We start from the raw sequence: 26,187 nt of genomic DNA on the forward strand, positions 1-26,187 counted from the left end.
AGCAAAATGAAGTAAAATCACTTTTATAGAAATAGTTAGTGGTTTTAGTAATTAAGTTAATGTTTTAATAGTTAAGTATACTATAACAGGAAAATTTGCCATAGTTGTAAAGTAAGATAAAAATAATGGTATTTGTATTGCTTATTAGAAAAAAAAATATTATTTTAAGGCTTACTGTTAGTCGTATATCGGGTTTCTTATCCAGAAGAACCATGCCCTCACTAGGTAAGCCAAAAGATTTCACTTGGTAACTTAGGAAGCCACCATATGAAGAAAGCTGTAACAAAATGCAAAACACCAGAGATACTTTACTGCTTGATATTAAAGTAAAATTTTATTCCAGTTTATCTCATCTCCTAGCACTATAAATAACACATTTACTCTTTGTTCTTTAGAAAAAATATGAAAATGTTGCCATTTGGAAGAAGTTACTTTCTATTTTGCTTACTGTGTGTATCTGACAGATGAGCAGATAATGTATTCTGAAAGGTTACCTGCATCCTGGGTTTTTTTTAATACTTGGGTTCACACCACCCATGCTGTGGAGAAATCACATGGTTACATGAATATTGTTCTTCCTCTGACTGTACAGAGCAGATTTGGTGCATCAAGAACAGACATCGTACTGTCAGTGAAAGTGATGGTGAACGTCATGAATAGCCATGGATGAAAATAAGGCAGACTAAGCATGTTTAAAGCCAGCATTTCCTAAACTTACTGCAAACATGAATCCAGTCAGGATTCCTTTGCTCTACCTTCAGGACAGGATTTCTACTGGTATCAGCCCTGTTGTAAGCAGACTATACCTGTAGGCTGAGCTGAAATCAGCTACAGGTGACCACGGGTGGCCTCAAACCCAACAGAACATGGAGCTGCTTTCCAGAACAGACAGAGACAAGTGTGGATGAACCACCTGACAAACAGAGCACATCCCTGGGTGCTGTGTGAGGGACTCACTACAAAACACCCTGGAGCAAAGGAAGCTCCAGGCACAGCCTAGATAGGTTTTGCTCCAAGAAGAGCCTCAAAGGAAGGTTTGTGGGTACCAGGTGATATCAGGCATTTTGCCATGGATGTCCTATTTTGGTTTGCACCTTTCTCATTTGCCTTTACATCTTATCCTTGGTTTACCACGGAAGAGCTGCTTTGTCAGGTTCTGCTCTTCTACAGGTAAGCTCCAGCGTTCCATCTACCCTTTGCATATCTCTGATGAATTACAAACAAAATATCGACATCTCAACACTAAATTTATTCCGTGAATCACAGGCCCATAATTAATATTATTCTCCTTACCCAACTGCATTTTCAAAAGCATTATTGAACATTGGCTATAGTTTGCCAACACAATCAAATCCCCTTGTATAAATGAATTCTTAAAAAAAACCAAGGAAATTCAAATTAGATTAGATTTCCTATTTAACATATTTCAGAACTGCAACATTTGAGAGGCTGTTAAATTACTTTTTCATTTTTTTTTTAACAGGACAATATCGATATTACAAACTAACCTCTGTATTCTGTAGCACAATATTTATTTTCTAATATCAAAAATGGTCTGTTAAATAGAATGAAATGAAAGAAAATGGGGACAATGTGATCTGAATTTCTAAATTACTCTTAGTTTCTGTACTGCTACATATTTTATATTTGATTTCTTTAACTTTGTAAACAAAAGACAGAGAGAGGAAAGAAAATATACTCTGCTAGATATAAATGTTCCAGTGGAACCAGTTTAAAGGTTTCAGATAATGGAAAACAGTATTTATACCCTCATGATAAAGAAAAATAGCTGAAGTGATCTTGTTCATATTTTCCAAAAGAGATGCTATCACTGGAAGCAGACCAAACCCTGACATTTTCAAAACACAATAACATGAATAATTGGTAAATTTTTGAACTTGCAAACTCACAACTAGATATCATTTTGATGGGACTTTCATTACTGCAGTATTGCCTGTGCTAAAATATACACTCATACACAGTGTACAGCAAAAGCAGAACCTAACTATTTTATTTGCAGTGTTGTCGTTATAAATAACAGCAAGTAATGGCAGAGCTAGAGCCTAGGAAAGTACTGGGACATGCAACATAAGTCAGCACTGATCTTAACAGCTGTGTTTAAAAAGGGTTATTGCCTGCTTTATATCTTGTTATGAAACAACAAAAGTACTTTTGGTTTAACACTGCAGGAGATAATGTGTGCTTTAGCATTAAATTTCTTTCAAAAATAATTTGTGGGTTTTGGAAAAAGAACCTTCATAACACCAACAAAAAACACCCTCACAAAATGTTCTGTTCACCTGAGATATATATATACACCTCTGAGGATAGGAGAGCAGGAGGAAGAATACTGCTCTAGGCTTTAAAATGAGGACTAAGAGAAACCAAAAATTGTACCATCTTTCACGTCTTAGTGTCTACACCATTTGTTTTATCTTGTGTGCCAGCAGGATTGCACCTGAAAAGCCTGTGTGCCCTACAACTGGATGGTAAGTATGGGCGCTGTCAGAGATCCAAAGAGGGAGGCTCTGGGCCTGCAAGTCACCATTAGCAAAGTCCCCTGGTTGGTGTGATCCTCAGGCTGAGATGCTGATGCCACTAACCATGAACAGAAGGCTGCTCCCATGCATGGGTCGATAGAGCAGCAAGCAGCCCGAAGAACACAAAGGGTAGAAAACCAATTGATGCTCTTCCCAAGCAGCATATCCAAAGCAAAAGGCTGGGGGCTTTTGTGTGCCACTGAGCACATAATCAGCTTTGGTTCTTTTGGAAATCTGCCCGGGACATACTCTCGAGAATCTAAAGAATCGACAAGCCCTATGTGTTCTGGGTTTCAGAGCAGCCACAGTGGCAAGTTCTACATGTTCTGGGCTTCAGAAAAGCAGCTGTAGGTACCAGCTTCTTGAGACATTGGAGCCATTGAGCACTTGATCATGCTGTTCACATTAAGACCTGTCGGGCACCAAGCAACATAATTAATTCTATGTTTTCAGTTAATTTCGAAACTGTACTCTGAAGTAAAATATTGTGATTCCTGGCATGACAGGTAAAAGAGACAAGTGAAGAGAGAGAAAATTATCTAAGAAAAACAATAAGGCTCTTTATCAATGGTGCTGGTGAAAAAATGATTACATGTTAATAAACCAGAAAAGTTAGGTGGCATTTACCTTCTCTCCTAGGTAAGATGGTGGTGCTTTCCAGTACAAATTATGCACAGAAGCTGGCAATTCTTGAACATCAGCCACCACACTGTTACTGACTGGATTGAAAGTGACTGGAATGTCCGTACGTTCATCTACTGCCTCCAAACGCCAGTTCCTCATATCCACAAACTAATGAAAAACAGAAAGGAAACAAAAGATTTCCTCATCCTTCATTAAAATGTTACCAGCACCAAGTAATGAGAAGAAATTGTTTAGGCTCTGTAATTCCCTCAGATAAGATCCAGCCTCTTCAGAGTCACCCTAAAGTCTTTGAACAATAGATATTCCATGGACCTCAAAAGACAGTGAAAATGTGATGAGCCAAAACTACTTGGGATGCAGGCATTTCAATTGTCACCTGGAAGCTAAATTCTGTCTTCAGCCACAAGAAGACATAGCCTTCTGGGGGTGACTAGGAATTGTGCACACAAACCTGAGGATATAATTTAGAGATGCTTTTTAAAGTCCATTCGAAAATCAAACCCAAGTCACTAACATCAAAGACAGAGTTTGCAACAGGTTAACAGTAAGGCACGGGACATGGCATGACATTTTAGAGAGGCAGGCAATGTAGCCTAATATTCTGCCTCTTTCATGCACATTTTATGTTTATGGCTGTTGTTTCATGAAAGACCATGCCTCTTTTTTTTATCATTATGCTGGAAGAATGAGACTTTAATGTGTATTATGCACCAGAACAGTTCTGGGTTCTGGTGGATTGCCCTTGACTGGCCAGGGCAAAATACCAAAAAAAATAGACATGTTTTCATAAACAGCTTTTGGTGAGGACAAGTAATGACTAGAAGAAAATTTCTACTGATTTCTTAGGCTACATTTTCACCTTTTGCTTGCAAACAGTAAATGGCACAATCTGGATTGCATCTAGTCTATGTCTAAACCTTAACTAAATTCTTCATCCACCATTCTTGTTTGTCTCTCTTTTCCTTTCTCTTGCCTTTTTTCAAGCAGCTGTTGCTTTTTTCTTTGTAGTCTTCAGCAATTTTATTCTTCATTTATACTACTAAAACTCTGTTTCTCACACTTGATGTCATGTTTCTTTTACAGGGAGGGAAGAAAGAATTTTCACAATCTCTGTAGAATCTGTCACACAGTTCCTAAGAATGCATCTATAATATAGACATGTAAAATGATATGTGCTTATCAAAGCATCTTGAAGGAGATCATTTACTTTAATGATGACATAGAGTTTGAAGATAAAGCAAGCAAGGCCAGCTTAACTTCAGTCCAACTACTGACTTGTAAACAAACAGGTAAGAAGGGCCATTTCTGCTGAACAGCACTTTCAGACTACTCCTAATCTTAAGAAGGCTGCACTAAATCTTCACTTGGAGAATTGCTTGGACAATATTTCTCATCCTTAGAAACTACTAAAATTTATTTTTAACTTTCAAAGAAATCTGGAATTTCCTTAATGGAACAAGTGTAAGTTCATTACAGAAAAGAAAAAAAGATCTTTGGTACACCTTGGTTCTACGACGATCTGTGCTGCGACAGCTGCTGGTTGCCCCAAAACAAAAGCAAGGTGTGCATCCCCTGGGGTTAGAAGGGTTCAGATAAAAGGATCCTGGTCTGCAAGTGTCACATGTTGCACCTTCAACATTCTCCTGTTAAGGCATAGTTCAAAGAAATTTCAGTGCTTTTCTTTTTGCTTTGCTGAGGTCCCCAAAACTTCCTGCGCATGAAAAAAAACTTCTGAAAGAATATATATTTAAATGTATAAAAACAGATGAATGAAAGAAAATACGTGGGTGTCTGGATAGACTATATTCTAAATGCAAGTAAAACTGTCTTGGAGGCTATCTTATAAGCTTTCTTTCCAGTGAACCACTGAGTAATAAATATTAGTCAGAGACAGCTGGTAACTTCCTTGCCAAAATCCTCCTGCTGGCTTTTACAAACCCACAATATAAAAGGTCACTTGTGAAAGTTCACATTTATCACATTTAATTATGCAGATCAGAACAAAAGAAGATTTCCTAGCTATAATGATGTGGTAAAATGTCAACTGACATAATATGGCTAAAAAAAGCATGGGACTTGGTTAAAATCCAAAAGGCAAGATGCAGATGGATAAAGAGGATGTGTGCAGGGTACAGACTGCTTCAGTGATTCAGTGGACATCTACTCTACAGCTCTCTAACATCTTGCAAAAACTAAGACCATGTGTACAACTGACAGATATTGAAGCCATTAAAAATTATATTTAATATTATCATGATCATCTGTGCACATACTGCAAAGTGTGATGGCTTTGTACAGCTGCGTTTAATTTTTACTGAGAATTTAATGAAAAATCCACTTTATTCACCCCATTATATATTAAAAAGTCACTGGCATGCAAATGATGCTTGTGAATGCAGAAGTAATTTGATTTATCTGACCTTGCAAAGACAAATTCCTGTCTGGGGATCACAAACATCTGGTTCTGTTCCATCTCTGTTACAGTTGCATGGCACACAGTTAGGGAAACCGTAAGTTCCAGGAGCACACTGATCACACTGACGTCCTTTTATTCCTGGTTTGCATCTTTTTCAACAAACAGAGAGGAGAGGGTCAATAAGGGAGGTGGGAATGAAGCAGGGAAGGGAAAATAAAACATCAGGCAGGTAGATGTTCAAAGGGATTGCACAGCTATGACACAACTTTATGACTCCCACAGAGAAAAAGCAGCAGGTTAGTACTGTTCTCAGATTTTGGATAGTGTGACATTTTAAATGGCCACAGAACTGAGCAGGAATGGATTTGACTCTGAAGGATAAAAATGCTCACAATAGAATTAGACTTCTGCTGCTATTCAGTGCTTGCAGTGCAGAACTACTCTCTCTGTACACCAAGGCGTAAAACATGGATGTTGAATATAGGTAAGCAGAGCTGGAGGAAGAATTATAGCTGGAAAATGTGCTTGGGCATCACTTAAGGCATTCACCTGGTAACAGAAAAATAGGGAATTGCGAGCATATAGGTAATTACAGGGAACTCAATCACCCACAAAGATTGGGTTAGTTTACAACTGTTCTCAGTGGATAAAATCCATTTTGCTCACACTGAAGAGTGAATAACTTAAATTTCCCATACCCTCTCCAAACACCTGAAAATGGTATCAGAGCAAAACATTCATGCATTGTTTATAACACACATAACCCAAACTTACTTGCATTGCCCACTGGTTTTATCACATTCTGGGCTTGCCACATCAACAATTCCTTTTTCTGAGCAGTTGCAGCTCTTGCAGCCAGCAAGGGGATGATAGCTGAAGTAGTATTTCTCACACACTTCACATTTTGGCTTCACAGTTCGCGGAGGGCAAATGCATTTACCAGTCATGTCATCACAAAGACGCTGCCCACAGTTGCATACTAGATCAAAGAAATTATTCTACAAGTCAATCACATCTCATATTACAGCAATCAACTCCTGTTGAATATGCAACAAATACACACAACCTTTATGTATAGAAAACATGACTCTTCTCTCACTAGTTTAAAGTTCAGGGTCATAGAAACCAACTATGTGACTGTAAAAAGAGTTTCAAAGAGCAGGTTTAGTGCTTGGCTCTTTTCCATGGATTGGTTACTTAACTTCACCTCAGACATTGTTTATCACTTGCCAAAACTGCCAAGGATTCATTTTTGTGTCAAGGGCACCACTTTTATAAAGCAATATTTATAAACATTAAGTATAGTATCTATGAAAGCAGCTGAGGACTGTTGGTGTAATCTGTATCTGTTGTTATTATTAACATCAGAATATGAGGAATTAGGAATGCTGTGTCTTTGCTTATCTATGGAACAGCTTGAAGGTGCAAAATGGGATGAAACATTAACAACTTGGAAATGATTCAGCAGTCAGCACAGAAAAAAATCCATTTCACTGCAATAGTGGCAATATGGATTTTAACCAGTTCAGCTGTAAGCCTACTATACCTGATCAGACGTGCAAAGGCTCGCTTCACCACAAGCTAGGTGTGCTTTAGGGGAATGGGATTTTCTCTGCCTTAAACTGGAAACTACACTATGGTGAAGCTACAACAGCCTGACTAGCCCCTCACAGGATCAGGCTCTACAAAGAAAAGTCAGGCTGCAGTACAGCTGCAGCAAATTCAGAGGGGTAAGCAGGCAGCCAGGTCAGGATCTGAGGGACTGCAAGCACATACTCACGCTTGCAAAATGGGAATCCGTAGTAGCCGGTTTGGCATCGGCTGCACTGGCGACCGATGACGTTGGGTCTGCAGACACACTGCCCTCCCAGGGGGCTGCACGCAGGGCTAGCAGCACCTGCGCTGTGGCAAGCACACGGCAGGGCTCCGTTGTTGTAGAAAGCCACCAGTGACCTTACAGAGTCCTTACAGAAGGCTGATGATCGTTCTGGGCTATTTAAATTAAAATATAAATCATGTAAGTGCTGGCACTCAGGGTTGTTATGACAGCGCTTTGCAGTGGTTCAGTAAATTAGGGTTCTGTCTTTCAAACAGTCTGACATAATGATGGCATCAGCACACATGCAAGGATACACTTTAATTAAATTGGGGGAATAGCTTTGAACATGCAGGTAAGAGGTTTTTTTCATAGCAAGTGTGTATTAGTTGTGTCAGTTCAGACATGCCAAGCAAAATACCAAATACCAAAGATGGAAATACCAAAGACAGGAAGATGACGTGGATTTTCCTCTATTGTACTGTGAGCAATAAAGCTCTACCTTTAGATTGCATTTGCAATAGAAAGTAATGGAAAAATGACTCATGGAAATTCAATGGGCTAGCATAAGCCATGAAAAGCATTTTAATGTAGCACAATTATAGGGATTTAAGACAGCTCTTTAATGTAGAGTAAAAGTAATATTATTCCCAGTTTGTTGTCAATGTTCAGTTTTTTAGAAAGTGATGCTTACTCAATATAAAAACTGTTTCCTCCACATTGGCTGATAAAATCAAATGACTTGTCCACTGTCTTTTTGTCAAGAATTTTGTGACTGTAGGTGTCTGCTGGAACAACTAAGATATTTTCCTTAAAACAATAAGAAAGCTAAATTGTACATTTCAGAGAAAAACAAAAAGATATAAGCTAAGGAATTTACATATTTAAATGTTGCTTCATTATACAGTCTGGATTTTTTCAAAACCTTTAAGATTTAAACCAAAAATAAGAAAATAACTGCCATCAAAGTTGTGATGCTACAAGCAGTGTACAACAAAAACTGTGCAGAGTATCTTAAAAATTTAAATAAAACCAAAAGCAGTGTGAAATACCCTAAAAATCTGAAACACAATATTAATTTTTTTGGCTTTTATCTTTGCATCTACCTCTAAATGAATGGTGAAACTGAGACCAACATTTTCAAGAACATTTATGTAACATACATACCAGAACCAGCATTCTTCCATCTGGTATCATCACTGTAACAGAGACCATGGGTTCAGAAATGTCGAGCTCAATTTGGCTTGCTGCAACCACCTGAACCCGACAGCCAGAAGTATGAGGGCAGAATGAAGCATTGAAAGTACCTAGAAGAAAAAATATATTGGGTTTATGTGAGACGGTTTTTGGTTGCAGAGGGCTACTGGAGTGGGTTCTATGAAAATCTGTAAGAAATTTCTTCCATGTCCCACAGAGCCAATCCCAGTCGGCTCCAAGAGAGACCCAAAACTGGCCAAGGCTGTGTCTGACCATGGTATCGCCTCTGGAATACTATATTTGAGAAAGAGGAAAAAAATCCAACTCAACAGCAGGTACCGCCAGAGAGAGGAGTGTGAACATGCAAGAGAAACAACTCTGCAGTCACCAAAGCCAGTGAAGAAGGAAAGCTCCACGTGCTGGAGCAGAGATCCACCTGCAGCCCCATGAGATTTATTCAAGAACAGGTGGATGCCCAAATGGGTTCTGTGAACCTCTAGGAATTCCACACCTGGAGCAGGCTCCTAGCAGGCCTTGTGACCCCATGGAAGGCACTCACACTGGAGCAGTTAGTGAAGAAGTGCAGCCCAGGAGAATGACTCATGTTGGAGAAGTTGGTAGAGGACTGTCTCCCATGTGAGGGACCCAACACTAAAGTATGGGAAGAGTGTGAGCAGTCCCTCGCTGAGGAGGAAGGATCAGAGGCAATCTGTGATGAACGGAGTACAGCTCACATTCTCTGTACTAGTGGGAGGAGTTGGAGAAATCTGTGAGTGAAGCTGAGCCCAGGAAAAAGGGAAAGGTGGAAGGAAGTTGTTCGAAGTTTTGGGCACCTGGTGTCCATCCAGGGTCAACCCAACATAGCTCTAATATCCCAAAATGCTAAGAAAGGAAAGGGGTTAGGTCAAATTCACATGCCTACCTGACCACATATGTCTGGCATTCACATGGACTTGCACAGAGAATGCTGGGTGTGCTGGCTGATAAAAATGTACCACAAATACGTATCTGCCCATGTGAGGCACTCTGCCGCTCAAGGTGATCTGGTTCTGGAGAAACAAGAACAGCTCTTGTATTAAATCACAGAATCACAGAATAGATTTGTTTTGTGAAACATTCTTGGGCTTATCAGCTGTGCTCAGTGCCCCCTACCTGCAGTGAAGGAGAGGGGGCTTAGCATCTCTCAGCAAGTTCCATTTCTTCAAGGAAAATGGCATTACAACTGCATGCTCTGTTTGCCTGCCAAGCACATTTAACACTCTTCTGCAGTCTATGAGACTGTTGTGTAGTTCAGAAAGAAACTGGTGTCTGGGGCTTTTTTCCCCTCCATTCTTTATATTGTCTCTGTGGCTTACTCAGTTTGCAACATTTTCATCATATAGCGTCATCCAGTTTTGATTCTCTTACAGCATTTCATCTATTTAATTTTATTAAGAACATACCTTGTGACTTGCAAAACAAAATTTTCAAAAGATGAGGTACCTGTAATGGTGTCAAGGTGACTCCACGAACTGAACCAGCAGGTAAAGTGGCACTCAATGAATCATGGATTATATTCTCCTCTACTTCAGAAATCTTCCCATCTTTGAATGCATCCAAAACCAAAGCTCCTGGTGGAGTTTCAAAAACTGAGGGAATGCATGCTGCACTAAACACAGAACCACAGTAATCATCCTTGGGACCAGGAGAAAGTTTTAATCACAACAGGAAAAGCTGCTGACTTACAAAAGTCAGTGTATTAGACTGTATTGTAATTGATAATGCAATAATAACTCCTGTACCTACAGGGAGTCTTTGTGAATGATCAGAAAGTAAAGGAAAACAAGATGTATGGATTTAACTTCCATAAGATGGGGAAGTGTGTACACTTTTAATGTATTAACTGATTTTATTCACACAAAATTTCCATAACTTTAAGTTTCAGTGGAAAGAATTTGCTGAAGAGAAGGAAACTTAAGGGAATCAGGATAACTAAAAATTAAATACATTTTAGTTAATCCAGTTAGTTACTTTCACCAGAACCTGTACTAATATTGAATTCTCAGTTGTACAAATATTTACATAGGTGTATCCTTTAAACATGCAAGTTTTCCCACTGAAGTCAATGGGACTACTTAAGTATTTAGAAGTTAAGTATATGCTCAAATATTTGTAGAACTGGAGCCAAAATAAATAACAGTGCTCCTTGAAAGCATCCTCATTCATTCACTGCTGTGTTTAACTATTTCTTCCTTGGCATATTTAATTCTGGAATTGAGAGAAGAATTCTCAAAGACTGCAGGATAAAATATTTTTGGGGATTTCCTGGCTGTATTTGTTCACTTCTAGTAAGTACTCAACAGACAATGATTAATCTTTGATCAAGATAGGCCCAGAACTGGAATGGCAAGTATGTTTCAGGCCAGAACTGAGATGCATTTGCCAGGCCTGTGTAGGAAATCATGTGCAGCATCCACTTACAATACTGTTTAACTGAGCCAAGCCTCTGCATCTTTCAACTTGATGAACTTAAACACTTTCAGGAAAGCAAAAATGCTGGCAGATTACAATAAAAACAAAACAAAAACCTACAGTAAACAATGGAAATTTAACAAGAGTTTTAAAAAATACCCAACACAAAACCAAAGTCAAATGTGTAAGTTTCTACATTAGTTTTATTTTGAATCATGTTTTTCACCCATCCTCTTTCCCTGTTTTACTCAAAATATAAATGCCTGCATTTGCAAAATAATTTTGGTGGAAGGAGAAGTATTTTCAGTCTTAGAATGCTGTTCTCAGTGGTAACACTGAGCAGAAGAATTAAAGCTGTGATTCAATGCTATGCATACTTGGAAACCAAGCACAGTCACATGTTTTATCCAATTTACTATACAGATTTTTCTGCTTTCTGTTTCAATTCAACCATTACAATACAAGCTACCATTTGGAAAACTGTTAGACCAATTCACTAATTCTTTTTTGCCTTTAAAGTCCTGCAAATGACATTTACTTTTGAGACTCTTCCCACTGTTAGATCAGTAGGAAGAAAGGAGTAGGCATCACGAGGCACATCATGGGGACTGCAACAGGCACTGAAATGTAGAGGTCCCTAATTTGGAAGCTGCAGTGACTGTTCCTCTCTGTTCCAAAGAACAAAAGATGGGGAGGGGAAGAGCTTCAACAGGACAGAGGAGATGCTCTGTGGAACCTAAACCTGACCACTGGGAAGGCAAGGTTCAGGTTCAGATCTTCACAGCAAGAGAAGAGCTGTCAGCCTGGATCAACCAAGCAGTGCATGAGTCCCCTAATTACTGGTCCTATAAAGTACGATGGAGAAGAGGGATCGGCTGGCATTACTGTGTGAGGTGAATGATAAGGGCACACATACCCTAAGGGTCCCATAATGACAGGGAAAAGGGAATGGCTTGTTTGGGAAGCAGGGGTTTACATGCTGAGTAATTTGATGCTGCTAAATTGTGTCTGGAAGGGCAGTCACATCCCACACCTAGTGACAAATTAAAGCCATTTTGGTACAGATGAAGCAGTTACATGCTAAAACTCTAGATGGAAGAGTAAGCATTTCAGGCCACTAAAGTAGGAGTGCTTTTCCAGCTTGGACACCTGTTGTACTGGATGGCATGTGAAAGATGCATATTTTCTTACACATCAGCACTGGGTAGCTCAGATGGGCCAGGAAAAGGCTGTTATCAACAAAATTCTGTGCAAAGACTGTCTAAATTAACACTAAGATTTCAGCTTCTTTACAAAGACTACTTTACAGAAGTGGCCTACAAATCACCTGTGAGTCACTGAGAAAAGCTTCACTCAGAAGAATCAAAACACAATTTATTCTACCTTTCAAGGTTGTCCTCAGATAATAGGAAGGATAAAATCAAGCAAGTTACCTTCCATCACTGTTACTCCTGTAAGCAGCTATGCACTGTACTTTAGGATCCACATATTCTGGAGAAAATTCTTCAGCTGATATAATGCAAACCTTGTGCTGAAAAACAAGCACAAGGCACAATTAATATAATAAATAACAGGGCCAGGCATGAACAGGAAGGATAAAGCCTAATTTTAGCAAAGGGAGATATGAGCCCAAAGCCATGTTCTGTTGTGGACCTCCCGCAAGATTTCGGATCCCTTTACCTCCCTGCACCTCAATGCCTCGGGGTTAAATAGTATTTTTTCTGTCCTTGTCAAGGGAATATTGGATGTTCAGGAGTGAAATAAATAAAAGGAAAGTATATATGTGTGGTAAAGGGAAAGACAGAAGACTAGCTCAAAGCCTGAGAAGCAAGGCAAGGAATGTAGAGAGGTAGGAGGGAAAAGCCCTTAGAGACTTTGGGACCCTGGGGGAACTCCCAGACTTTCTCAAATAAAGGCACAAACACTCGCTCGTGCGAAGCCCATGGGACTGACTTTCAGTGGCACCAGGATTTCTCTCCCAGGATTCAGAGCTTGTTTCAAAAGAAACAAGACTTCATATGTGATTTTTTTATTTTAACTAAAAGTAGGCATGCACAAATGGATCTGGTAGTCCTGCTGTACCCATGGTGGTAAGGACATAAGGGAAAGCACTGGAGGTGGCTCCCATTTGCCTCTCTGCTCTGCATGAAGGGAACACATGAATGCCTTTAACCCCAAAACTGCTGCCATTGACTTCATGATCAGTGCCTACATATCAGAAGCATTTCTTTTCCCCTTTCCCATCTTTTGCTAAGGACAGCCTTTACAATTAAAGATTGTGAAGGTTGGATCTTGTTAGCACAGCAGTTGCTGCAGGAAGCTAACAGCAAATGTAAAAGGTATCCGTTTATACTGACTCATGAAGTGAAGAAAGCATGCATAAGCTGTTAGTTCTACTAGTTGTTTCTAGGTGGATTACAGCTCAAGATTTTCACAAACCTCGTGTTTTTAAAATAGAAAGCAGAAGCAACATGTAAGAAAATTCAATCTCTAGAAAAGTATATTCCTGGTGCGGCCAAGAGAGGTCAGTGCAGATTTTTATTTAAAATATCTAAAAGCTATATGATTAATGAATGCATTTATTACCTGAAATAAATGTATTTATTACCTTAAATAAATGTATTTATTACCTGAATTTTGTAAGAGACATGGATTTTGAGGATTTAGAAAAAATGAAAGATAAAAAAAGACAATAAAAAATTATGTATAAAAGCTACCAGAATATGTTTACTTGTAGAAGAGAAAGGGGAACTGAAATAAAGCACAAGAAAGCTGGAAAAAACCTTACCAATAAAGGCAAAGTTCTGTTTGTCTTTGACAAGTTTGCCTCAGCATTCTGGGGTGTATATAAAACATGTCTAGACAAGCATCTAATATACATAATTTCACATCTTACCTTACAGAATGTGAACGTAGGGAGACAAGTATCTTTGTTTACCCCATCAAGGAACAAGTATTACCAAAGGGAAAAGGAAATGTCAACTTACCAGAAGAAAATTACTTGATGAGGCCTTCAGACGTATCTTTGTGTCTGCCAGAAGGTCATAGGCTGCAACGCGATTCCTGTCATCAACTACAACGCTGCGACAAAGGAAACTGAGGTGGAAAGCAGGATTAAGGATGAGCCTGCTGGCATTGCCACGTTGCTCAGGCTGTCACCTAGCTTCACTGCCCGGCTAGCCACAGCACCTGTCCCTCCTGCTGGACCATAACTAACCTGTCTGTGGCCACTGTGGAACATGCACTGTCCTCACCAGTGAGACACAGGATCTACCACGCACAAAACACTGCTTATCCTGGGTGGGCTAGAGCTGAAGCCTCCAGATCTCAGCTCAGACACCCGTTTGAGCTACTGGCTTAGTAGGATGTGGACAGAAAACCACTCATTGATGCTACCTGCAGACATTTTCACACTGAGTAACGTGGTGTTACACACTGTGGTATGTAACTAATATTCTCCTGCCTGGGCCGTGCTCCTTCAGGTGCCGCACACAGCATTTGCACCTTTCCACTACTGCCATGTGCCTCTGAAGATGTGAATTGCTTCCTCTACAAACCAGAGAACATGTAAGTTTTGCTCTTGTTTAAAGCAAAAATCAGAGAAAAGGTCAGCTCAGGGCTAGGGACATGTAAAACTAGAGAAATATAGGTCCCTTACTCATGATTTACTCAAAGCCTGTGATGTTTTATTCTCTTACTATGTTTTATTTGGAATATTCAAGCTCACTGAGCCATAAGAAAGTTTGGCACAATATAATACAAATTCTGCAAGTTACTGTTATCTACATGTACCTCACTATGTCATTGCTTGATTTATTTTTTTATCAGAAGAGATTTGCACCTTCCTGTTTGGGAAAGATGACACAGCACCTCATTCACAATGTGACCACTCAGTTCAGGCAGAATGTCTGCAGAAGGGATTTGCTGCATTGCTACATTAAAGCAGCAAGGGCTTTCTTTGTACTTCCATTAACATGTTTCTAATGTATCATATAAACAAACAAGTATGTCTAAAATCAGCCCATAAAATGTGGGAAAAAATGAGGGTGTTTTGGGGAAAAAAACCCACCAAAACCCCAGTAAAATGGAAGATTTATAGCAAGAAGTTTGGGCTCATAGTGTTATGTAACAGGCTAAAATAAGAGCTTTCCCCAGCAAGAACCTGACAAGGTCACTGCTCCACATGGCTGTGCTTTGTACCACAAACATGCTGATGAAAAGGTTTTTTCTTACTGAGCAATTTCATCCTGAATACCCCTAAGCCTCCATTCTGCCAAGCAGTTGGCTCATGGGAAGAAAGGCTGCATATCTGGCAGTCCCCTGGCACTGGGTAGGCTCTCCCAAGGGCTCAAAATAAGCTGAGGTGCTCAAGTGTTAACGACAATCTCACTCAGGACAGGGAAAATCTCTTGTGCAGGAACATCTGCAGTAACCTCTTCAGTCAACAAGGGTAAAGAAGCATTTGGCTGAAGACCTTGCCTACAGCCTATCAGCCAGAGCATGATTACAGGCAAAATTTCAGAGACCTTTATACTTCTGCTTCAGCAAATGCTGTTAGAAACGGTGGGAATACTCTTGTAAATCTGGCTGCTACATTTTTTTATAGCCAAAGTCCTTGGAGACAATTTTAACTGAAGAAAATCAGTGCAGGCATCTGTAGCCAACAGCGATGTTCTTCCACTGGACTTGGAGATTAGTAGTTTATAAGGATTAAAAAATGTATATAAAAAAGTAACCCTTTGAATAGAAAAACAATCCATTGTAGCAGTAGCAATATTTAATGAGCTGACTGCACAAAGAGAATTAAAAACCTCTACAAAATCCACTGAATCTTGGACTTGCTTTTAAATCACCCTGAATTTGAACAATCTACATGGTAAAATGGATTCAAATATATAAAAAGTATAATTACATTCCAAATGCTTATTTAATCATTTAGTGATTACTTCAGAAACTCTTACCTGTATTTACAACTGTATATTCTCACTCTGCCTTCAGTGACAGGTCCAGGGCTATGTACTGTTACCTCTGCAGTGTTTATCTGATCCTCTTCATTGGCATATTCAAAAACCAGAACATAGCGACCCACTTGAGGAACATTTATGGTCATCTCTAAATTGACCTGGGTCAAAATAATTGAAAAACAAAAAAAGGAGTTAAATCTTTCACTCCCTTTTCTTGCAGGAGGCTCCCATTTCCTGCTCTTTTGACTGCTCAGCATTAGCCCAGAGCCAGTCCTGCAGTGTCTCAACAGAAGACATCCAGCAGAATGCAAGCAATGCTTATAAATATCACTTTGTCCTCTAGCAAGAGTCAAACAACTTCAAAAAACAGCTGTCACTATAACAGTTCTAGGAAAGCTGTAAAATAACCCTGGGAAATTGCTATATTATTATTTATCTTCTCCCCAGCAGAAAGGGAAGAAATGTTATGATGCTAAAAAATTGTCACCATCATCTCTAAGCTATCCTTAACAACACACAGAAACTGAGTTTACTTCTCAGTAAATTTTCCAGGAACGCAAAATTCCTACTATAGCAATGCTGTATTTTGATTCCCTACTCCCTGAAGAGTGAAAGTATCTTCTCCTGAAAACAATAACACTTTGAAGCATCAAGGTTTTCTATTAGGCTACTTGCACAAAGTGGTTAACACAATATATGATGCAAAATACTTCTAAGTAGTTAAGTGCTGTGGTTACAAAGGTTTTGTTTCAGTTGACTACATAATTATTTTCAAATTTTTCTCAGTATTTCCTTAGGCTACAAACACTTAAACATGTAAATAAGTCTGTCAACATCCCTCTTGACTTCACTGCAATTATTCATACCAGTAAATTTTGCACATGCATCAGTGATGAAGCACGAGAGCCTGTGGCATATGGGTATTCTTGCTGCACTTGATATTTTTAAAAGAAATATCTGAGCACAGTAATAGAGGCTATAATCATTTCACATCACTATCACATACGTGATAAAAATACCTTGTTTTTTGCCAAACACACTCTAGTAGATCTCATTTCATAAAACATGCTTTGCTTTCAAAGGACCTACAGCAGTGGCATAATTGCTTTGGCTTGTTTTTCAGTAAAGCAAACATTTTACCTAAGTGTAGCTATTTAAGAAAGAAAAAGGATTAATTTAGAGTGATGTATGTACACCATTTCTGCTGACAAATCATTATGTCATTTCTTCTGAACAAGCCAGTATGCCTAAAGGAGAAGAATTTTTATTTAATGAAATGCTTTTGCTAGAGTGGAATGTCCACTCCAGTCATAGTTATAAATCTGCCTACACTGATACTTTTATATAGTTTTGTGTAAAATGCAGATGTCGGTGCAGAGTCAGTTTTAGGGATATGTTAAGATCTGAAAATCCTGAGCTGTAAATCTGCAACTATTTTAGTCTGGTAGGTTTATAGTCAACAGCACAGATGGGACTGCAATTAGCAGGCAGGAATCTGACCTCTCTTCCAGTGATCTGGGCCATCACTGGCTGACTGGGAGCTGGCTGTCGCAGAGGTATTCTGGATTCTCCCCCGTGTCTGAACTGCACTGCCTCTGAACCAAGGACACAGGAAAATCTGCCCAGGGGCAAATGCTGATAGAGCAAGCAGCTTACACCAAAAAAACACAAAAACAAAAGACCAGAACACAGAATTATTATAGTTTTCATGTGCAGCAGGATGATAACAAAATAAACTCAGGGACTGGTTTAGGCTGTAACACATCTACTGACTGTTCTGCTGAAGCAGGCCTGGGACGCGTGCAAGGCTCTGTAATGCGCATCTGCAACAGGGATGCCTCGTAGTAATCACTCGGTAACAGCACCAGATAATCCTAAGAACAAAGAATACAACAAATACTAAAGCATTCAAACACTGATAAAAAGAACATCTCCAGGCTTTCACAATGTAACAAAGAATGAAACCAATCACATAAACAATTTGTACACAGGTTATCTGCAAGATGTGAGTGGGGCTTTTTCTGTTCCTGCTTGGGCCAATAACATCAGAATGTGTTTCCCTAAGTCTGTAATTTCAGAAAGATGGCATGAAGGCAGCTGCCCTGGGATCAGGGAAACTCTGAAGCCAGTCTCCCATCATGTACAAGACAGTGCACTGAAGGGAGCTTCCCTGCAGTTCAGTAACACACAGCCAGATGCCTGCAGTTTTCATCCATGAGTGCAATCCACGAGCACACAACTCAGCTCTGGGCGACTCCACACAGGAGATTCATATATCCCAGATGACTTGATGAAAATACTCCATGTAATCTATTAAGATGTCCTTCAAAAGCTGGTATATTTTTGTTCTGCCTTGCTTACTTAAATTAATATATTAGAGCTTAAGTATAACTGTTAATGTGAGAATATCATGGGCAAAGATTATTAATATATACCTTTTCAAAGGTATTAGTGAAAAAACCCAGCACAATAATACTGTCACTTTCAGCAAGAAATATGTTTTCAAGCTCTTTACTAACACTTTATGTGGCATTTCACAAATTTAATACAGCCTCAGGCTTAATGACTGGAGACACTGCTTTTTATCCCTGTACAAAATACGTAAGAATTTCAGTATGCTGTCTTTGTGATCATATATATTTAAGCTTTTTCATAAATTATCATCCCAAACAATTTCTCATTCTCCAGCAATTTCTTAGAGCTGCTGCTAGAAATTTTTTTCAATTTTTCAGTGAAAGAAAGGAGAGAAAAGATAGGAGGATAAAAGCAGTCAGACATTGACCTGCTCATAATGCAGCAGTCCATTTTACAATACTCTTATGAAGACTTTTTGTCAAGAAACTAATTCCTTGGCTGAGTTAAACTCTAGACACAAGATCTGATATGCAAAAATTACTAATTTTTGTGAGCATTTATGCTTTAGGCTGTATGCTAATAATACCTTATCATTTGAAGGTACATATTCCAGATAGACTGTAAGGAGAAGAAAAATTAGAGCAGGACAAAATCAGAAAATAAATAGGAGGCAGAAGTGTAAATTTTCACAATTGTATTCTGTTTCTTTCACTAGTGCTGAATTTCTCTTGCTTGCAGGGTTCTTCCCTGCAAACAACTCCTAAGCGGTAACTTCATGACAACATTCAAGCAGTTGTTTTCTTCAATTGTTTTCTTACCAAGAGGACTTCCTCTGCCATTATACTGACAGTCCACATGCCTGGAGCCAGTGAAAAAGGCTCTGTGGAGCTTTTTCCTGGGATTGTGATAAAAGCTGGCTCCTTGCTGGGTGGGAAGACAAATTCTTTGCTCTGAGCAGCCCCTGCCAAAAAAAAAAAAAAAAAAATCAAGTATAAAGCATAAGTGACTGTGTAAAATATCTCTACTTGCTAGTGGGCTGGATTAATAATTTGGTCCACTAAACTTTGCTTGACAGGAGTTGATAAATGATTTTCAGTCAATATGCAGTAGCAATGCACCTGACCAGACACAGACTATGCAGTGGTTGTTGTTTTCATTCTTATTGCTCTTGAGCAAATTGGTACAGAAAAGCAGAGTTCTGCCCCATGCAATAGCCAATTTTGCAATACCTGAAATGGTCACTTTTTCAGTTTCCCCTTCCATAATTTTCCATTCAACTTCTCTCTGCACTGACTCTCAATATGTTCAACTGACACATTCCATATTCTAATGTGACTTTAAGTCAAATGCTTCAGGTGTTGGAGGTTCTCAGTAGTATCTAAAATGTTTACTTACAGACAGATAACTTCTAGGCAGAGATGATGGGCCAGTTGTGGATGCCCCATCCATGGCAGTGTTCAAGGCTAAGTTGGATGGGGATCTGAGGAACCTAGTCTAGTGGAAGGTGTCCCTGCCCATGGTAGGGGGCTGGAACTGGATGATCTTTAAGCCCCCTTCTACCCAGATAATTCTGTGACTCTATGCTCTAAAGCTGTGGTATGCTTTGTCAAATAGAAGTCATTAGGATCAACTGTTATGAATATTAAAGGTTTCTTCTTTGAAGATCCTGGATACAGACAAAATCTGGTTCCCTGTCTCCCAGCCATTAGAAGCCAGTGATGACCACAAATTTCTGCCACTCTGCTGAATGGTGTCTGTGAAGTCTTCAGTTTTGTCTTGAATTTCTAAAAGGATCTATAGGTATGCCTCTACCATTCAAAGGATATGGAGTAATTACCTTTTATTAGGGCCTGAAAGGCATCACATGTTTTGAGTTCTGTAATCAGAACTAACTTGGTAGACTGGGTTCATAATTTTAAACAAATCCTACTCACTGAATGAAGGCAAAGGCCACATTTAAAACTTGAATATTAAAGGCATGTAAACCAAACAAAGTGTTGTTACCCCTTCTCTAAAACCCCTTCTTAAAAACCCCTTCATAAAATAGTTGAGAGCTTCCAAGAACAGGACTGAAAGTGCTAAGTGTGGCAAACATTTGAAGAAAAAAATGCCGATTACTACTGCAAGCAGGAGTTTCATGCAAACACAGCCACATCAATTACACAGCAAAAATGTACGAGGAGAAGCCCAAAAGCACTGACACTGTTAAAAGTGATGCCTTTTAAGCAACATTAAAGACTTGATTTAGGTGCACCTTGGAATGTCTTCTCTGATCCAACATTCACCTGAGCTGTTGCAGTGCTGAGTTACACCTACCTGCTCCAGGCTGAGAATGACAAGCAGATATGCGAGCAGACAATGTTTCCCCTCCATGGTTAATATACCTCAGGATAATGCGAAATAAGTAGAGGTTTGATTTTTCCACATTCAAAGTTATCCTGACTTCATTCTGAAAAATGGAAGTTAATAAACAAAAACAGCCATAAAGTGCTGAATTGAGGAACAGTCAGAAGCCATGCAAGCACCAGACTAAGGTCCTACAAGAAAGAGGCACATGCAAAAGAGTATATACTGGAATGGCAATGCTGATGTATGATAGAGGAAGACAGGGAAGCCTAGTGAGAAAATTAATTCACTTACAAGTATAATTAGTGCCAATATGTTTTCCCTCAGCAACAGAGATCTTCCCTTTAGAGCTTTTTGAGCCCAGACTGACATAGTGGAGGACTAGGTGGAAGAGCTTAGGGGAAGCCACAGTGATAGGCATAACCACCTCTGGCTGGGAAAAATAAAAAGAAAGGGAAAAAGGAGGAATGGAAAGTATATTACTTGTTACTATCACCCAGAGAAAGAAAAACCACTTGGCAAAGACAAAAAGGCACAGGCAGCTTACAAAAGAGCATAGAATAAAATCCCCTGTGAAATAAAACTCTTGTTGAATACCAGCTGATCTAGAAGGACACAGAATGGCTCAACTAATGTGTGTTAGTGTGACATAGCAACAGTATTTTACTGTTATTCTCCCCACTTGTGCCATAAAGGAGGTATATGCTATCAAGGGCTGTTTCCATTCCTGCCTTTCCAAGGAACAGGCCACAATCATTAATCCTAGTCTGAGATCCCACAGCATACAGACACCTCAGACTGTCACTGAAACTGAGAGGATCTGTTGATCCTCTACCAGATCCTACAGTTGCGTAGGGCTGTAATAGCAGAAATGCTATCCTTGTCCTGGGGCCAAACTGACACCTCCCGACCCACAAAATTCTCTGCATTCACAGAGCGCCATTATTTAGTTTTCAGAAAAACTAAGAGACATGTTAAGCGTCAGTGGTGGATTAGGAAAAAAACAGGATTGGTGCAATCTCATGGGTTTGGTACCTTTCTTTCCATCCTAAATCCTAAAGCTCCCCTCACTATCCAGTTCCCACCAGTTCACCCATCACAATGCACCTGCTGTCCCTTTCCAAGCTACTTGTGGCACAGTGAACTCCCCACCACTGTGGTCCACTCTGCTTCCCCAAATGCAAACATTTTCTCTGTTTCCCACAGCTGAGAAGAGAACAAAAAGCCTGTACAAAATACCCCCAGAAAAGAAATGCAAAAAGCAGCTGAATTAGAAAGCAGGCATTATGAAATCACAGATACCAAAGAGTTGCCTTCATTTACCAATGTGGAATAATACTAAAAATTCAAAAATTATCTGGGATAAAAAAAGCCAAGACTGAAACAACAAAAGAAGAAAGACTGAAAAATGAAGAACATAAAGTATATCATTGTGCAATGGTTATGTGCTTTTGTCCCATTCTATAGTGATTCATTAGTCCCTGGACAAATGGAGGCTGGACATGACTATACCAAAGCCCTGCTTTCAAGGTGAGTGAATAAATCCCATTTATTACTCAAAGCTACTGTTTTAAAATTCTGCTTCATTTGATCAGCAGCTCAATCCAAAGTCAGAAGGGCCCTTCTCAGAGAAATTATTGTGACTTTCTACCTGTGATTTACTTATTCCCTCAGCTGTTGTTTATTTTATTCATAGTCTGTCATGAAACTAAGTAAGTGTTGCCAATATGCTCCTGTTCACAGCTTCTTTTACTGAACCACACATTTTCCTGTTTGCTGTAATGTGAATAATAATAAAAGTTGGCACCTCTCTCTTCTCTACCCAATGTAAATTCAAGTGCAAGATGACTTCAGAGACAGAACATGGATTTACCTGAAAATCTTATGTTTAGAGACCTGTGCAATTCAAATTACTTGGCCAAGCATTAATCTTCTGCTGTTTTCACTGTTCTTGGCATGACAATAATTTCTGCACTTATTATTATAGAGTTTAAAGCTGTAAGTTCCCTCTTTACAACTGTCTCACAAAAAAACCAACCTCAAAGAACATTTCTGAAGAAAGTATATTTGCACAAGCAACATGCAAATGACCTGACAAAAATACCAGCAGTCATTAATTCAAACAGCAACACAGTGCCAAAGAGTTTGGATTAGTCAGATCCTGTCCTTTTTTTTGTCTTTTTTCCATGACCTTCCACACACATATAAAGTATAAAGACATTGTGCCATGTACTTTTGTTTTCATTTTCACCCCGAAGTCTTGAGTGAAATACCAGCTTACCTGTATAGAGGACATCCGCACATATCCTCTCCAACTGAAGCTAGGAAATTCCTGAGGATCGTAGCCAAACCGAATTTTCCCTCCTTGGACAGTAGTACCATCTTCAATCTCAAACTTCATGTGGTGCAGATCAGGAAAAAAATAGTTTTTTTCAGGCCTTTCAAGAAGGAAAAAACCCGCAACAAATCAGTAAAGAATTACCAGTCATTTATTATCTACATTTAAGGGCAAAAAACACTGGAAGGGAGGTGATCTGCTGATGGCTTAGGAATTCTGATAGCAGCTCATAGATTCAAGACAGCTGGTAAGAGGGATGCAATGTGAATTTTCTTTCCAGAAGCTTTTACAGCTTTCCTCTTACCTTTTCCTATACAACTCTTGATAGATACATAGATACATATGCAGTATTATTGCAAAACTGGAACTGGTTATTTAAGGAAACTTCCCAGGAAAATTAATATCAATAACCAGTGCGATTTACCAAGTTAATCATCAACAAACCCAGAACGTCACACGAAAGTACAACAAGGCACTGTGCTGAAGCTGTGCCAGCAGCCCAGCTGGACTCACTCCCGACAGGTGATGCCCACGACGTGCGCCCTGCACCGGCAGCTGCCCCAGGGCTGGGAGCAGACTGGGCTCAGGGATCCTCCAACATCGCAGCGGCAGCCTGGCATGCCAAGAGAAGCCAGTCAGAAAAAGAGGAATGGGAGTTATCAGCAAACACACCACAGCTTCAGCTGATTAAACACCATTAATGACTCCCCAGAGCCCTTTAAACTCTTTCAAACACAACTTCATACATGTGCATAAGCTGAAATTATTTTGAGCTTCCAGTGTTTGTGCCTGTTTCCTTTTAAATTTCTCCTTAGAATGTGACAAAAGTCCCTTTTTTAAAAAAACCTCAAATAATACAACCTGCCACATTGCTAAATGCAAGGCTGCAGTTTTGCAGTACTGCTTTTCAAATGTTTTCCTAGCAAGTCAGCATCTCTGCAGCAATGTCACAAACAAGGAATATGTTAAAAAACTCCACTGAAAACCAAATCTAAAACCTAACTCACAAAAATTGCAAGATGTTAATTTTTCAAAGTCAGGTACCCCAATATTTAACCTGACAAAATTGCAGTTTCTGTATTCATATAATATACATATTTGCAATTGACACTGGACAACAATAGTGAATGACTTTCTACAGGAGACAGGACTTCAGGCACAAACTAAAGGACACCTCTAGTAATGAGGTATAATATATGCTGTACTAAGTAACAAGTATGACAAGGCTAAAAATTTCAAGCTGGATTGAAAGGCTGAGTGCTCCTAAACAAGAATTATGCCATAGTCTAAAAGGACCCTGTTTTCTCATACATGCACAAAATGATTGGGAAGCACAGCAGTAACATCTGCCTTGTTCCTTCTCCTGCTGAAAGGCAAAAGAGGAGTCACAAGCAAGGTTACAGCACCAGCACCAGTGCAAAATGCTGTGCACTTGAGTAATTCAAACATCCCCATTCTAAAAGTACCGCCTAGGGAATTCTAAAGACTTCTGTGTTTAGTGCAAATGTTCCACTAGAGATGTCCTTTTTTGTACCTTGGCAGCCAAAATAATTCTTTTTTTCAAGAGCATAATAACCAGCTTCACAAACATCACAGGAATCTCCACAAACATTAGATTTGCAGTAGCAATGCCCATTTTCCTGTGAAGAAAATAAATTCCATCAAAAATGTTTCAGTACCTTTCCAGAACTTTAATCTCTCAATGCTTTGAATTCTCTCTAATGCTAAAGAGGAAGAAATTTCTAATCTCAAAAAACAAAACACCAACCAAACATAAAACAAAAGGAAAAAAACCCCAAACACATAAAAAAACATTATTTGGACATTATCTCTGTCATTTATCATCTTCAGAAATAGACTAGAAAATACATAAACTCAAGAAGAAAAAATTTTTTAAAAACTTTATACATCCCTAGGATGTGTAAAATTGATCTTTTGATGTATAAAACTAGCTATTTTATGTTCAAAAGCAATAAATAGTGTTAAGATTTCTACCTCAGAAATTGTTAAAATAATTTATCTTTACAATAATCAATTTAATTAATATATTTATTTTAGTTTCTCTTTACCTGCTGACATTCTGCAACTCCACTTAGTGTTCCACTCACATCACACTGACAAGCTGCACAGATGAAAAAAAAAAGACATCTGCATTTCATCTTTTCATGATACTTTACAGGGAAAAACCCCACCACCCTGAATCTGCAATTTTGAGTCAAGGTGCCACAAGGTGGATTTTATTCTGGAAAGTTCAGAACAGCAGACAAGACACTGGTATGAGGTGAGAAGAAAAAGAGAAGGAGAAAGAATGAAGACTTCTAAGTATATGTGATTTACTAGTGTGTTTTAAAGTGGTTTAACTTGTATTTGACAAAAACAGTATTGAGTTTGAATTTACAAATGTTTTCTTTCTTGGAACATTCAGACAATTGATACAAAACCATGTCTTCCAGTCTGACTGGCACCTTCTATTCTGCAGTGCTATTCTGGGACCAAATCAACTCTCCATATGAAACAGAAATGGAGAAAATAGTGCAGGGAGGAACAATGCTAAGCTACAAGTTTGGACAAACCCAGTATTGACTCTGTGATTGAAAGCAGAGAATTACATGGAAAGTGCAGTACTTAATATTTGAGGAGGTGTTTAGTATTTAGAGATCTAAAGTAAAAAATGTAATGACACTATTATCAGTTCTAAAGCTAGTAATCCTAAGTGGCTGTTGTGATGGAATCTGTTCCAAAGGAAACAGTTGGAGAGAATCTTTATATATTTTTTTATCCTTGCCTTTTTAAATTTTCATTAATTATTATTATCTGCCTGAAAAACACTCACTCCCTGTTGGAAAACATTGACAATCATAGGTTATTATACAGATATAAATCCATAACAGATCTGTCACACCCTGAGGCCACAAGAAGGTTTTACACTCTAAGCTAGGAAATAACATAAAGTGAAAAAGCACTTTTTATTTTTCTCAAAACAATGAGCCAAATTCTGATTTCAGGTTACAGGTAAAAATCCTGTCTGGCTCCAGTAGATCTGACACAGGGCCGTCACTGGAACTTCAGAGCACACCCTGGTTCAATACTCAGCAAACACCCATGAAATGATGGCCTGG

General features: G+C 39.0%; 1 protein-coding gene across 1 annotated transcript in view; it reads right to left on the reverse strand.

Moving 5' to 3' along the window:
- The window catches only part of LAMA3 (laminin subunit alpha 3), a 106,536-nt gene that overhangs the window by 42,372 nt on the left and 37,977 nt on the right, over window positions 1–26,187 (reverse strand). The window contains exons 18-38 of the mRNA XM_031503734.2: window positions 25,138–25,190; window positions 24,603–24,708; window positions 23,582–23,681; window positions 23,012–23,168; window positions 21,025–21,163; window positions 19,203–19,345; window positions 17,803–17,903; window positions 17,530–17,680; window positions 16,027–16,187; window positions 14,053–14,161; window positions 12,499–12,596; window positions 10,097–10,262; window positions 9,537–9,663; window positions 8,585–8,724; window positions 8,112–8,227; window positions 7,382–7,593; window positions 6,376–6,580; window positions 5,606–5,750; window positions 4,688–4,828; window positions 3,168–3,332; window positions 176–277 (exon numbers count right to left, since the gene is read on the reverse strand). Of these exons, the coding sequence (XP_031359594.2) occupies window positions 176–277; window positions 3,168–3,332; window positions 4,688–4,828; window positions 5,606–5,750; window positions 6,376–6,580; window positions 7,382–7,593; window positions 8,112–8,227; window positions 8,585–8,724; window positions 9,537–9,663; window positions 10,097–10,262; window positions 12,499–12,596; window positions 14,053–14,161; window positions 16,027–16,187; window positions 17,530–17,680; window positions 17,803–17,903; window positions 19,203–19,345; window positions 21,025–21,163; window positions 23,012–23,168; window positions 23,582–23,681; window positions 24,603–24,708; window positions 25,138–25,190 (2,837 nt within the window). The remainder of the gene's footprint in view (window positions 1–175; window positions 278–3,167; window positions 3,333–4,687; window positions 4,829–5,605; window positions 5,751–6,375; window positions 6,581–7,381; window positions 7,594–8,111; window positions 8,228–8,584; window positions 8,725–9,536; window positions 9,664–10,096; window positions 10,263–12,498; window positions 12,597–14,052; window positions 14,162–16,026; window positions 16,188–17,529; window positions 17,681–17,802; window positions 17,904–19,202; window positions 19,346–21,024; window positions 21,164–23,011; window positions 23,169–23,581; window positions 23,682–24,602; window positions 24,709–25,137; window positions 25,191–26,187) is intronic.

The sequence above is a fragment of the Lonchura striata genome, chromosome 1 (assembly GCF_046129695.1).
Source record: "Lonchura striata isolate bLonStr1 chromosome 1, bLonStr1.mat, whole genome shotgun sequence".
Taxonomy (NCBI): Eukaryota; Metazoa; Chordata; class Aves; order Passeriformes; family Estrildidae; genus Lonchura; species Lonchura striata.